The 12,134-nt window shown below is 39.0% G+C and overlaps 1 protein-coding gene across 1 annotated transcript in view; it reads left to right on the top strand.

Annotated features, from left to right (window-relative positions):
* The window catches only part of WEE2 (WEE2 oocyte meiosis inhibiting kinase), a 29,455-nt gene that overhangs the window by 15,626 nt on the left and 1,695 nt on the right, over positions 1-12,134 (top strand). Inside the window, exons 6-10 of the mRNA XM_043589735.1 lie at positions 4,593-4,739; positions 5,358-5,465; positions 5,607-5,692; positions 6,424-6,594; positions 8,242-8,384. Of these exons, the coding sequence (XP_043445670.1) occupies positions 4,593-4,739; positions 5,358-5,465; positions 5,607-5,692; positions 6,424-6,594; positions 8,242-8,384 (655 nt within the window). The remainder of the gene's footprint in view (positions 1-4,592; positions 4,740-5,357; positions 5,466-5,606; positions 5,693-6,423; positions 6,595-8,241; positions 8,385-12,134) is intronic.

The raw sequence follows: 12,134 nt of genomic DNA on the forward strand, positions 1-12,134 counted from the left end.
CAAGTCATACTCTGTACCATTTTTGGGGAGCGGGTGGTAAGCTTACACAGCCAACTTTTGATTAATTTTCAAGCGGATTCCTGAATTTGAGGATTGTTGTTATCTTTGAGGCTTAGTGTTCTCACCAGAGGAAGGGCATGGGGTGAGCGCTGGGAATGAAATGCAGTGACTTCAGATTATTCTCGCAGGTCTTTCAGGACCATACATACACAAATAACTGGTCAAGCTTTTTTTCTGGGCTACTTACATCGCAAAATGTAGTCCTTTGGCCTAACGTATTTCTACTCTGTGATTAAGGGGGTGACCTAGCGGTATCTTTACATATTATTATTCTCAGATATTTTTAATCAAAATGTTCAGTGGTAAAATAGGAAAATGCTCCCAAATTAAATAGAAGCTTGCCATCCTTTTACGAGTGGTGATCTATATTCTGGCCATGGCAATATTGGATAATGGCACCCCTCTCAAACCTGCTCCCCTCCCCCACAACATGTACACCTACGCTGAAGTTTCTCTAATAGCACAGTCTTTGAGTAATTTTAGTAGCCACCAGATAGCCCTGAGTATGTAAGCACAGCCTGACGTTTGAGGACAGTTGACAAAGCTTTATCATTATATCTACAAGTAGGTTAAGTAAACAATATTATGAAACACTAGAAACACAGAAAAATGGCACACATATGATGCAAATTAATGGCATTTCTCTTGCTGTTTCCTTAGAGCCTGATTTCCTTGTAGTCTTAACTGTGAACTTTTTTTTTTCTCTAAAAAGGGAAAAATCCCTTTTTCTAATAGTCTCTTCAGGATAAAAAATGGACCCTTTCCTCGTGATTGAGATGTTGAGACTTTTCTTCCTAATTCCTCTTTACTGTAATCTGAGATTCCCTATTCTTGCCCTTCCCATTCCCCAAGATTGGTTTTATTTTCATGACTTTCAACTACTAACAAAGATAATGGCAAGTCATAAAAATTAACCAAGAAAGTCAAACAAAACAAATTTAACCTGATTTAGGGCATTGTAAAGATTTCAAATGTTCGAAAAAGAATAAGGTGGAGTGATGGTTCTTGTTACAAGTCCTCTTCTAGTTCTTTGCAACATTTGAATACCTTCTACAGGCATGTCATTCTGTTAAGTTCTAGGGTGAGCTGTACCAGAGAGTGAGAAAAGTCTTTTGAGGAGCTTTATTCCACTTGCTCGCTTACAGTGAATCCACATGAGACCATTTGGTGCAAAACCAGGTGGTACAGCTATGGATAAAAAGCATTCAGAGAAGACGAATTTGAGCAAGAGGCAGCACAGTGTGGTGGGATGGGCCTGGGCTTTAAAGTCAGGCAGGAGTGGGTCTAAAACCCAGCTATACTGCATACCAGTTATGTGATCTCTGGGATGTCAATCCCACTGAGTAAAGAGATAGTAATATCTACTTAGGAGATAGTAATACTTCTTATTTTGAAAAATCGGAACAACCTACATCAAATGCTAGCACACCGTCAAAACCTGATACAGATTGAGAACTCAGAAACAGTTGTTACTAGAGTAGCCCAAGAAAATCTCAAAAAGGAGGTAAGACTTGAAAGAGACTTTGCAGAAGGATTACCAGAGTTTAAGGAAGAGCAAAGAAGGCATCTATTAGAGGAACAGCAAGCAGGCAAAGGGCATGACATTGGGGATGGGTCTGACCTAGCAGATGGTAAGGAGACTGATGGGACTAAGGTGACCCTATAACAGGAAATAAGATCAGCAAAGTCAAGTGTGGGAGGAATACAGAGGGCTTTTGGATGTTTCCAGGCAGCAGATTTTCAAGAAGATGTGATAGATGAAGAGGAATCATTGTCTGTTTGCCATGGTGGTCCACTAACTTCACTGTGTCCTTGCCAATTAAAATGTAGTTTTGATTTATCAAAATGTAATTCACATACATTGCTTTCAAATGTGAACTGATCACGGAAAATAAAGCACACCCTTATACTTGTCTTGTTTGTAGTTATGGATAATCCATGTTGAGACTCTGCCCTGTGGCTCTAAATAAAGGAGAGTTAAGTCCAAAGTATTTGTAAGGTAGCAGAGTAGCTAGTGCCTGATTCCTTCTACTCCTTTCTCCTTCTATCCTCTGTCTCTCCCTCTTTCTCACCTCTTCCTCCTCATGCCTGCCACCCTTAGCTCTGTACCCCCAGCCTGTCAAAGCAGTCAGGCTAGAGCATGTAGAGTTATGGTTTACTCAGATTATAAATTGGATGTTTTAGATAATGTACATCATAACTAGTAGAGACCAGCAGTTAACTGATTTCCCCTACTGTCCCTCCTAAACTCTAAACCAATAAAATGTTCCTTCTTCCACCCTCACCCTTGCCAAGATCCCCTACCCGTCATCTGTGGGTCTGCCTCTGAAATCTGAAGGCTTTCCAGCAGTAGATCGATTGCGCAACCACCAGGATTCCAAACTATTCAGGATGGAACGATTAACCTCTCGCTAGAGGCAGTATTTTCTTGTGACGTCTTCTGTCACTGAAGTTTTACAGAGCGTGCTCCCCTTGTTCTAGTGATGTGGTACCCAGAAGTCTGCACCATCTGTGGAACACCATATATTGGTTATATTTTCCCACCAAACAAGGAATAACTTTACCAGCAGGAAAATATGCTTGTGTTGTAGAGAGCAACATAAAATCAAGATTTTGAGAATACAAATGTACGAACAGAATATCCTGTTGGTCTGCTGTTTACATTTTAGTGTTGGAAGGCATTTGCTATTTGTTTTAGTGTCTGTCAGGTTTCATGAGCAGACAGAAAAACATAGATCTGTTGTTCTTAAGTTTCCTTTTTCCCTCAGCCAAGTGGGGGAAATATCTTTATCTAAAGAAAAGAATTTGGCAACTCATCTCACCAAGATGGTTTGAGAAGAGCTGTCCAGGAGCTGGCTGTTTCCTCCTAGGGCACAATCCTGTCAGTTACAGTATTATCTCCAGATGGCATCTTGGGTTATGGAGTTAAGGCTCCGGTATAGCTGAGATTAGGAGGGATGAGGTTTATCGTTCACTCAGTATTGCTCTGTCTATACACACAGACTTCCTTAATACTGTTTGGCAAAGAACAGTTAATTATGCTCCTCAATAAGAGGGAGACCATCGGCTTTAGCTGTAGCAAAATAAAGATATCCTAATACCTTTGCATAAATGCTCTCCAGTAACTTTTACCGTTGTTAATTATTACTTGGCTAACCTGAATATTACCTGCAGGGCTTCTAAGTAATTAAAAGTGCTGCTGGCACTGGTCTAGTTACCCTTACTAAACACCCGTAGCTCTTCAGGAATCGGCAATATCTCTGCTTATAATCTAGAAGACCACATTAAAAGGTTGCTAAGTGCCGCTAGGGTGCTTCTTTCTTCGCATACCTTTTATGGGCTCCTTGTCTTTGTCTTTCCTTTGCCTCTGTTGCCAGGATAGACCTTCAGTCCAGAATATGTGCAGAGTGCATGCGAGACCTTCAGAAAGTGAGGATGGATAAGATGGGGGTCTCGGATGAACACCCAGTCTAGCGGGAAATGAATTCCAGTAGACATGGGGGCCTTGGATACAGGCTTCCTTCTCTTTGGCACACCTCACAACTTCATCTGCAAACAGACTTGAGGTGGCTTTGGTCTTTATAAGCTTCAACATACTCTTCCTTTCTAGCTAAGGTCATCTATAGAACATACAATCTTTTTTTAAGAAGATTCCCAGGAAAAAGACACACCCTTTACTTTAGCCCTCTTTGTGTTTCTGGAAAGGGCTGAAACTCTTCTTCTTTCTTACCTGAATTATTTTAACATGAAAGATCAATCTTTAAACTGAATATTACATAGGATACTTTAAAATATGGATTTCCTAAAAACCATTAGTATCTTAGATCCTGTTGTTCTGACACATACTTGAGGGCTGGAGTTCTAACTGCCAGGGAGACCCAGGACTCTACAATTTGACTGAAGAGGCTGCCAATGAATGCAGATTAAAAACATAAAGGGTTCAGAAACATTCTAAATCCTTAGGATGGGGCACCCAAGATCGGCAGTGGCAGGGGAGGGGGGGTCACATGAGTCCAGGCCTTATTTTTTACTGATAACAATGATAAACTAAGAGTCTATAGTGGATGTGCAAATACTGTGGCTCAAAAAGGATTTAGGTGTATATTGAAGTTAAACTTCAAACTCATTACATTAAAGTTACTAGTGGCCTATAATTACTAGCTGGACTCTGAACTAATCATCAATGCTAATAGCAGCCATCTGTCCAGGCTTGATTGGCCTTCTGCTTAATAATCAGGTAACACTTTTAAATGTTAGTTGGGGCAGGGCATACTCAAGGCAATGTCACCACATATTGGATATCTGGGCTACGGCCCTTTATTTTTTTCTTTCAAAGTCCTGTAATTCTTTCCAATATGTCTGTGGTATAGACAGACAGGGGGGCAGATATTACTGGTATCTAGACAATAATCTAGATTTGTTGGACTGAACTCATTCATGAGGAATTTACTGAATGTTTACTATGCTTCCATCTATTAAGATTCACACCTTTTCTCCATTCTGTGGGGCTGCTCTCTGTTGTTCTTTCCTAGGTGGGAGTTTGCAGGCTGCTATATCTGAAAACACAAAGTCTGGCGATCATTTCCAAGAGCCGAAACTCAAGGACATCCTTCTGCAGATTTCCCTTGGGCTTAAGTACATCCACAACTCTGGCATGGTGCATCTGGACATCAAACCTAGTCAGTATGGCTCCCCTCTGCTCCTTTGGCCAGATTTAGTTCTTTCCCCACTGTGTCAGAATTGTTGTCTGTGCACCTACTAAGTGTTGAAGATGCTGTTTGCTGGCAAAATTTCTTTCTTTCATGTGTTTCCCTGAAAATCTTAGTCAGCTTTATCCATTCCCCCCGTCCAGGGCCAGGGGACAGAGAAAAGACTTTTTCCCAGCTAGTAAAGCCAAAGTATGAAAATATTGGCTACATCCTGAATGTGTTCGACCACTGTTGTATATACTCTTTCTAATTCAGCACCGACTAAAGTGAACAGAAATCAATGGTTTTGACACTCAATAATGTGAAACTCAGAGAAATGTTACCATCTTCAGGCTTCTTTCTTTGTTTTGAAGCCACCAGCCTCTTCAGAGGATGGGGTGTGTCTGAGGTCAGTTTCACTTAAAATAGGTATTCTTAACCACTGAGTTGTTCAGAGATTCCATGGAAGATAAGAAACCTTGGTAGTCTTGTTACACGAACTCAGAAGAGGAGGAAAGGAGGGTGGCCAAAATGTCAAATACAGAAAAGACTCTTTGGGGGTAAAAAAGCTTAGGAGTCGTTACTTACGTTAATTCTGTATTTATTTAGGTAACATCTTCATCTGTCATAAGATGCAAAGTGATTCTCCTGTAGCCCCAGAAGAGATTGAAAATGAAGCTGATTGGTTTCTCTCTGCCAATGTGATATATAAAATTGGTGAGTCTGCCTTAAATCCTGACCTGTATATTATCATCCTATAAAATTTATACTGATGAATCCCATTTATTCCAGTTTTAAAGACATGCTTGTAAAGGGCTCTGTTTCTTTTTCTTCTTCTTTTCTTTTCTTTTTTTTTAGGTGACTTGGGTCATGTGACATCAATAAACGAACCAAAGGTAGAGGAGGGAGATAGTCGCTTCCTGGCTAATGAGATTTTACACGAGGTAAAGATCAGGCAAGCAGAGGGCATTTTATAATTCACTGAATCCTTTGAATCTCAAATGAAGGTTCACAGAACAAGAAATGAAAAATATATATTTATAATTAAACTTTAAATGATCTCTTTTCCTATTCAGAATTGAGACTGAGGATAAGAAAGAAACTTAAAAAAAAAAGGCACAAGCAAAGCTGGTTCAATCATGGATTAATCACTGGTTTTACTGTTCTTTATAAAGTTCCTTTACTGTTTCTAGTCTTTCTTAGACTTCCTAAACTCATGAATTCCCTAGTAGAAAGGAAGCCTTTATTGGTTCAACCCATCTTTATCAGGCTATCATCCTTTTGATAGCACCACCAGCTCTGGTGAAATGAGCTTTGGTTATTGTCTACCTTCCAGGATGTCTGCAGAGTCAGGGCTAGGAAGGATTTAACTCCTTCCAGGATGATCATATCTGCGACCAGTTAATCTATGCTTGGAGTCTCTTTGAGCCTGACAGAACAAAATGACGCTAAGATTCTGCCTTAAACTCTTCAGGGCACAGCAGTGTGAATCAGGTGGATTTGCACCGTATCCTTTGTCTTCTCTAGAAATAAACCACTAGCCACAGCAGATGTGACCTTGCCCATTGTGTCTGTTTAAGCTCCTACGTACTCAGTAATCTCTCTCACCCGTTGTCCTGATCTAGACTCAATTCACTTGGCAAACTAACTGGCTTTCCCGTCTTCTGTTTTGAAGGATTATCGGCACCTTCCCAAGGCAGACATATTTGCCTTGGGATTAACAATTGCAGTGGCTGCCGGAGCAGAGTCGTTACCCAGCAATGGTGCCATGTGGCATCATATCCGTGAGGGTAACCTTCCAGAACTTCCTCAGGAACTCTCAGAAGAATTTTGCATTCTACTCAAGGTGGTATCTCTTATGAGATCAAGAGAAGATAGAAATGTCTATTTTTAAAAAATGTAATGGCCAGGAGGTGGGGAAAGAGGAAAGCAGATGCTGGTAGTGCCACTGACAGAGGAAAAAAGGAATCATGATCCTGAAGACCAGGAAAGACATAGATAGGACAGACCGAAAGTTTCTCAAGAAAACGTAGAGGATATCATAAAGCCTTTTATATTCCAGTTTAAAATCCTGTTACATTTTTTTTCTCTGCCCTTCCCAACAACCCTGTTAAGGTGGGAAATTCAGGAAACCAAGGCTCAGAGCAGTTCCTGGACTTGTATTCTCATCTTTGATAATTGATTCACTCTAAAATCAAACTTAGGTCTTTTTGCTCTTATTTTAGGGTTTTAACTGTTGTCATTGAAGTGGTGAGACTACAAAAAATTTTGAATTTTGAGTGTATAGAAGAAAACATAAGCTACTTTATTGATGAATAATGGACACCACCACCAATCACATGCACTATTAGAAAAAGGCATAATGTCAGTTCAGGAATTTATGTGTTACTTGAACTCCATGGTATCTGAGTATGTGGAGGGACAAGGAAAGGAAGCTGTTATGTTGAAACAGAGGTACAAAAAAATACACTATTGAGAAGTTTAGAATTATACTAAGAAAAAAAATGTATACATAAGACTTCATGGCTTAAAGAACAGGATTGGTTAGAATTCCTAAAACAGCTTTAGAGACATCTACTCTTGGCAATTAAATATGAGTTTCATAGTTCACCTGAAAACTTGAAATTTAGTTACAAACTTGTCTTCTTCCGAATAGGCAAACCTTGCTCACAGTGGACTTTATTGCAAGCCTAATCATCTATTTCTATGTGTGAATTGCTCTTAGACTTAGTTGATACATACTGAGTACTTCAGTGCTGGCCCACTGTGCTAATAATACATGTATGTTAATTCATGTAATTCTCACAATACTCCAGTAGGTGAATGTTGTTCTCCCAAATATCAAAAAAGGGGAAGTGAGTTTCAGCAAAGTTAAGTGACTTGCTCAAGGCTACTTAGTAAATGGTGGAGCTGCCTCTGAACATTGGTTCCCAAATGGAAGGTTCAGTGTTTTCTCCATTATACAACATTGCTAATTGCTGTAAACAATTAGCTATTTTCTACTGTATTCAAGCCATTTTAGGTTACAGACACCCTCTACCTGAAGATGAATGCTGTAGGAATACGGCCATGGTGGGGTAGCCTTAGTTTTAAGTGAAAAGGAGCATGTTGTGGTAGAAAACAAACTGAACTAGGAGTTGGGTGACCTCGGTTTTAGTCTTGGTCCCATCAATAACTTGAACAAGCCACTTTTTATCTCAGGACCTCAGTGTCTTCCCATTTAAAATTAAGGCATTAGATTGGTTAATCACCCAACCAGCTCCAAAATAGGATACTTAAAGGCAGGCCAAAGGTGTGGATGACTGATGCAGAGTGTAGAGAAGATGCTCCCATCTTCGGTGGAGCTAAGTTCTCACTTATTTCTTCCCCCGCAAAGTTAAAAGCAGTTTCACAAAACTCCCCAGCAGAGGTTGGGCGCAGCTGGCTTGGGTAGGGAGATTCTCCCAGCAGTGAAGAAGCTTCTATTTCCTTCCTTTTGGTCTAACACCAACAGAACATGATCCACCCTGACCCAAGGGAGAGACCTTCTGCAGCAGCTCTGGCCAGAAGTCGAGTTCTCCGGCCCTCCCTTGGGAAAGCAGAAGAGCTCCAGCATCAGCTTAACTTGGAAAAGTTCAAGACAGCCACACTGGAAAGGTAGACGTTTTTTTGAGTAAGCTCTAGGCCCAATGTGGACTTGAGCTCACAACCTTGAGATCGAGACTTGCATGGGCACCTCTGGAAAGGTAGATTTTGGATGCTGGAGTTTAGAAAGAATCTCTTTGTGTACTACGTACAGTGATATGACTGCTCTGCTGTGTCTTCTCTGGACTCAAGTGGAACCCAACATTAAAATACATAGGCCCCTCTTCACAAAGATATGAGCAGCATGAGGGAGACTCTGTGATTAGACTCCTTGAGAGAGAAAATTCCCATTAATGCAAAGGAAGCAAAGTGAGGAATACAAGGAAATACAGCCAGCAAAGAACTCTTAGTGGGATTCTGCGTGACAATAGGGGTTCAAAGTAACTGGTGAATGATCACCCAGTGAAGATACCTATAGTTAAGGTCGGAAGAGACCCATTTAACAAATCCATTACATTTCAAGGGCAGGCAGACACATTGTCTTGGTACATGTTAAGAAGTATTTCTCCAATCCAAAGGAAGCAGTCTGATCACATATTCACGTAAGCTTATATTCACACATGCATTCATTAATCTATTCTTTCATTAAACAAATGGGAATTCATTAATTAGATAGGATGGGGTTAGTATAAAGGTCAGGCACTGATGTTTGAGCAGAGTTCTGAAGGCATTTTTAAGTGATTATTGCATACCCTATGCACTGCTGGAAATATAAAAGATGAAAAATGGTCCTTGTTTGAAATAAACTTAGAAATCCAACTTCTTTTGGATATACAATCCATCTTGAAATGATAAACTTTAAAAGTCCCCCAAGTGATTTTTTGGCAATGTTGTGGAGACACCAAGCCTTTAGTCAGGGATTCTTCCGAATAAGCAACTTGATATTTTTTTGCTCTAGTTTTGGATTCCATTTTCCTAGCTAATAAACAAAATAAAAATACTTATATTCTTATATATACATATACATATACATATTCACATATATGTTTGTATTATGTATATAAGTGTAGTGTGCACCTTCTGTGAAAACCAGCTATGGAGGCACAGGTGACTGTCGTTAGACATCACAGTAATGGGGGCCTACCACAGAGATGGGGCAGATGCCTTCTTGAAATTATCTAGACCAAGGATTGGAAACTTTTCTGGAAGGAGCTAGAGAGTAAATATTTTATGCTTTGCGGGGCATACTATCTTTGCTGCAGTGACTCAGCTCTGTCGTAGTAATGTGAAAGCAGCCACAGACAATATATAAACAAATGGGTATGGCTGAGTTCCAACGAACAGGTGGTGGGCCAGATTCGACCCATGTGTTGTGCTTCACAGACCCCTGCAGTTTTCATATATAGCCAGTAGGGTTGTTTCCTTATTTAAAAATTTTTTTCATGTTTTCTTTCTTTCTTTCCTTTTAAAATGTTTTAATTCCAGTTAGTTAACAGTGTCAGATATTAGTTTCAGGTGCACAATATAAGTAATTTAACACTTCCATACATCACCCTGTGCTCATTGAGACAAGTGTACTATTTAACCCCCATCATCTTTTTGACCCATTCCCCTACCACCTGATAACCATCAGTTTGTTCTCTATAATTAAGAGTCTGTTTCTCGGTTTGTTTCTCTCTTATTTTTTCCCTTTGCTGCTTTGTTACGTTTCTTAAATTTCACATGAGTGAAATCATATGCTATTTATCTTTCTCTGACTTATTTCACTTAGCATTATACCATCTAGCTCCATCCATATTGTCGCAAATGGCAAGATTTTATTCCTTTTTATGGTTGAATAATATTCCAATATATATATACCACATCTTCTTTATTCATTTATTTATCAATGGATACTTGGACTGCTCCCATAATTTGGCTATTGTAGATAGTGCTGCTATAAATATAGGGGGCATGTACCCCTTTCAATTGGTGTTCTTGTATTCTTTGGGTAAATACCTAGTAATGCAATTGCTGAGTCATAAGGTAGTTCTATTTTTAACTTTTTGAGGAACCTCCATACTGTATTGTAGAGTGGCTGCACCAATTTGCATTCCCACCAACAGTGCAAGAAAGTTCCTTTTTCTCCACACCCTCACCAACATTTATTTCCTGTATTTTTGATTTTAGCCATTCTGACTGGTGTGGGGTGATGTCTCATTATAGGTTTGATTTGCATTTCCCTGATAAGTGATGATGAGCATGTTTTCATTAGTCTGTTGGCCATCTGGATGTCTTCTTTGGAGAAATGTCTGTTCACATCTTCTGCCCATTTTTAAATGGAATATTTGTTTTTGGGGTGTTGACTCCTATTCTTTATATATTTTTGAAATATATAAATCCTTTATCAGATATGTAATTTGCAAATACCTTCTCCTATTCAGTAGGTTGCCTTTCAGTTTTGTTGATCGTGCAGATGCTTTTTATTTTGATGAAGTCCCAATAGTTTATTTTTGCTTTTGTTTCCATTGCCCCAGGAGACCTATCTAGTAAGAAGTTGCTATGGTTGATGTCAAAGAAGTTACTGCCTGTGTTCTCTTCTAGGATTGTTATGGTTTCAGGTCTCAAATTTAGGTCCTTAATCCATTTCAAATTTATTTTTGCGTATGGTGTAATAGGTGGTCCAGTCTCATTCTTTTGAATGTTCTGTCCAGTTTTCCCATTACCATTTGTTGAAGAGACTGTCTTTTTCCCATTGGATATTCTCTCCTGCTTTGTTGAAGATTAACTGACCATATAATTTTGGGCTTATTTCTGCATTTTCCATTCTGTTCCATTGACTTGTGTGTCTATTTTTATGCTGGTATCATACTGTTTTAATTACTATAGTTTTGTGATATAACTTGAAATCTGGAATTGTGATGCCTCCAGATTTTCTTTTCTTTTGCTTTGGCTATTTGGGGTCTTCTGTGGTTCCATACAAATCTTGGGATTCTCTGTTATAGTTCTGTGAAAAATGAAAAAATATGAAAAATGTGAAATATTTAACAGTATTTGTTCTTCCAATCCATGGGCATGGAATGTGTTTCCATTTCTTTGTGTTGTCTTCAATTTCTTTCATCAGTGTTTTATAGTTTTCAGAGTAAAGATCTTTCACCTCTTTGGTTAGGTTTATTCCTAGGTATCTTATGGTTTTTGATGCAATTTAAATGGGATCAATTCCTTGATTTCTCTTTCTGTTGCTTCATTGTTGGTGTATAGAAATGCAACAAATTTCTGCATATTGATTTTGTATCCTGTGACTTTACTGACTTTGTTTATCAGTTCTGGCGTGTTTTTTGTTTTTGTTTTTGTTTTTGTTTTTTTGGTGGCATCCTTCAGGTTTTCTATATAGAGTATCATGGTATCATGTCATATGCAAATAGTACAAGTTTTACTTCTTACTGATTTGGATTCCTTTTATTTCTTTTTGTTGTCTGATTGCTGTGGCTAGGACTTCTTGTACTATGTTAAATAAAAATGGTGAGAGTGGACATCCTTGTTTTTTTCCTGATCTTAGGGGGAGAGCTCTCGGTTTTTTCCCATTAAGATGATGTTAGCGGTGGTTTTTCACTGATGGCCTTTATTATGTTGAGATATGTTGCCTTTAAACTTTGTTGAGGGTTTTTATCATGAATCGATGTTGTACTTTGTCAAGTGCTTTTTCTGCATTTACTGAAAGGATCATATGGTACTTATCCTTTCTCTTACTGATGTGATATATCTCATTGATTGATTTGCAAATACTGAACCACCCTCACAACCCAGGAATAAATCTCACTTGATTGTGGTGAATGATTTTTT

The sequence above is a fragment of the Prionailurus bengalensis genome, chromosome A2, assembly GCF_016509475.1.
Source record: "Prionailurus bengalensis isolate Pbe53 chromosome A2, Fcat_Pben_1.1_paternal_pri, whole genome shotgun sequence".
Classification (NCBI taxonomy): Eukaryota; Metazoa; Chordata; class Mammalia; order Carnivora; family Felidae; genus Prionailurus; species Prionailurus bengalensis.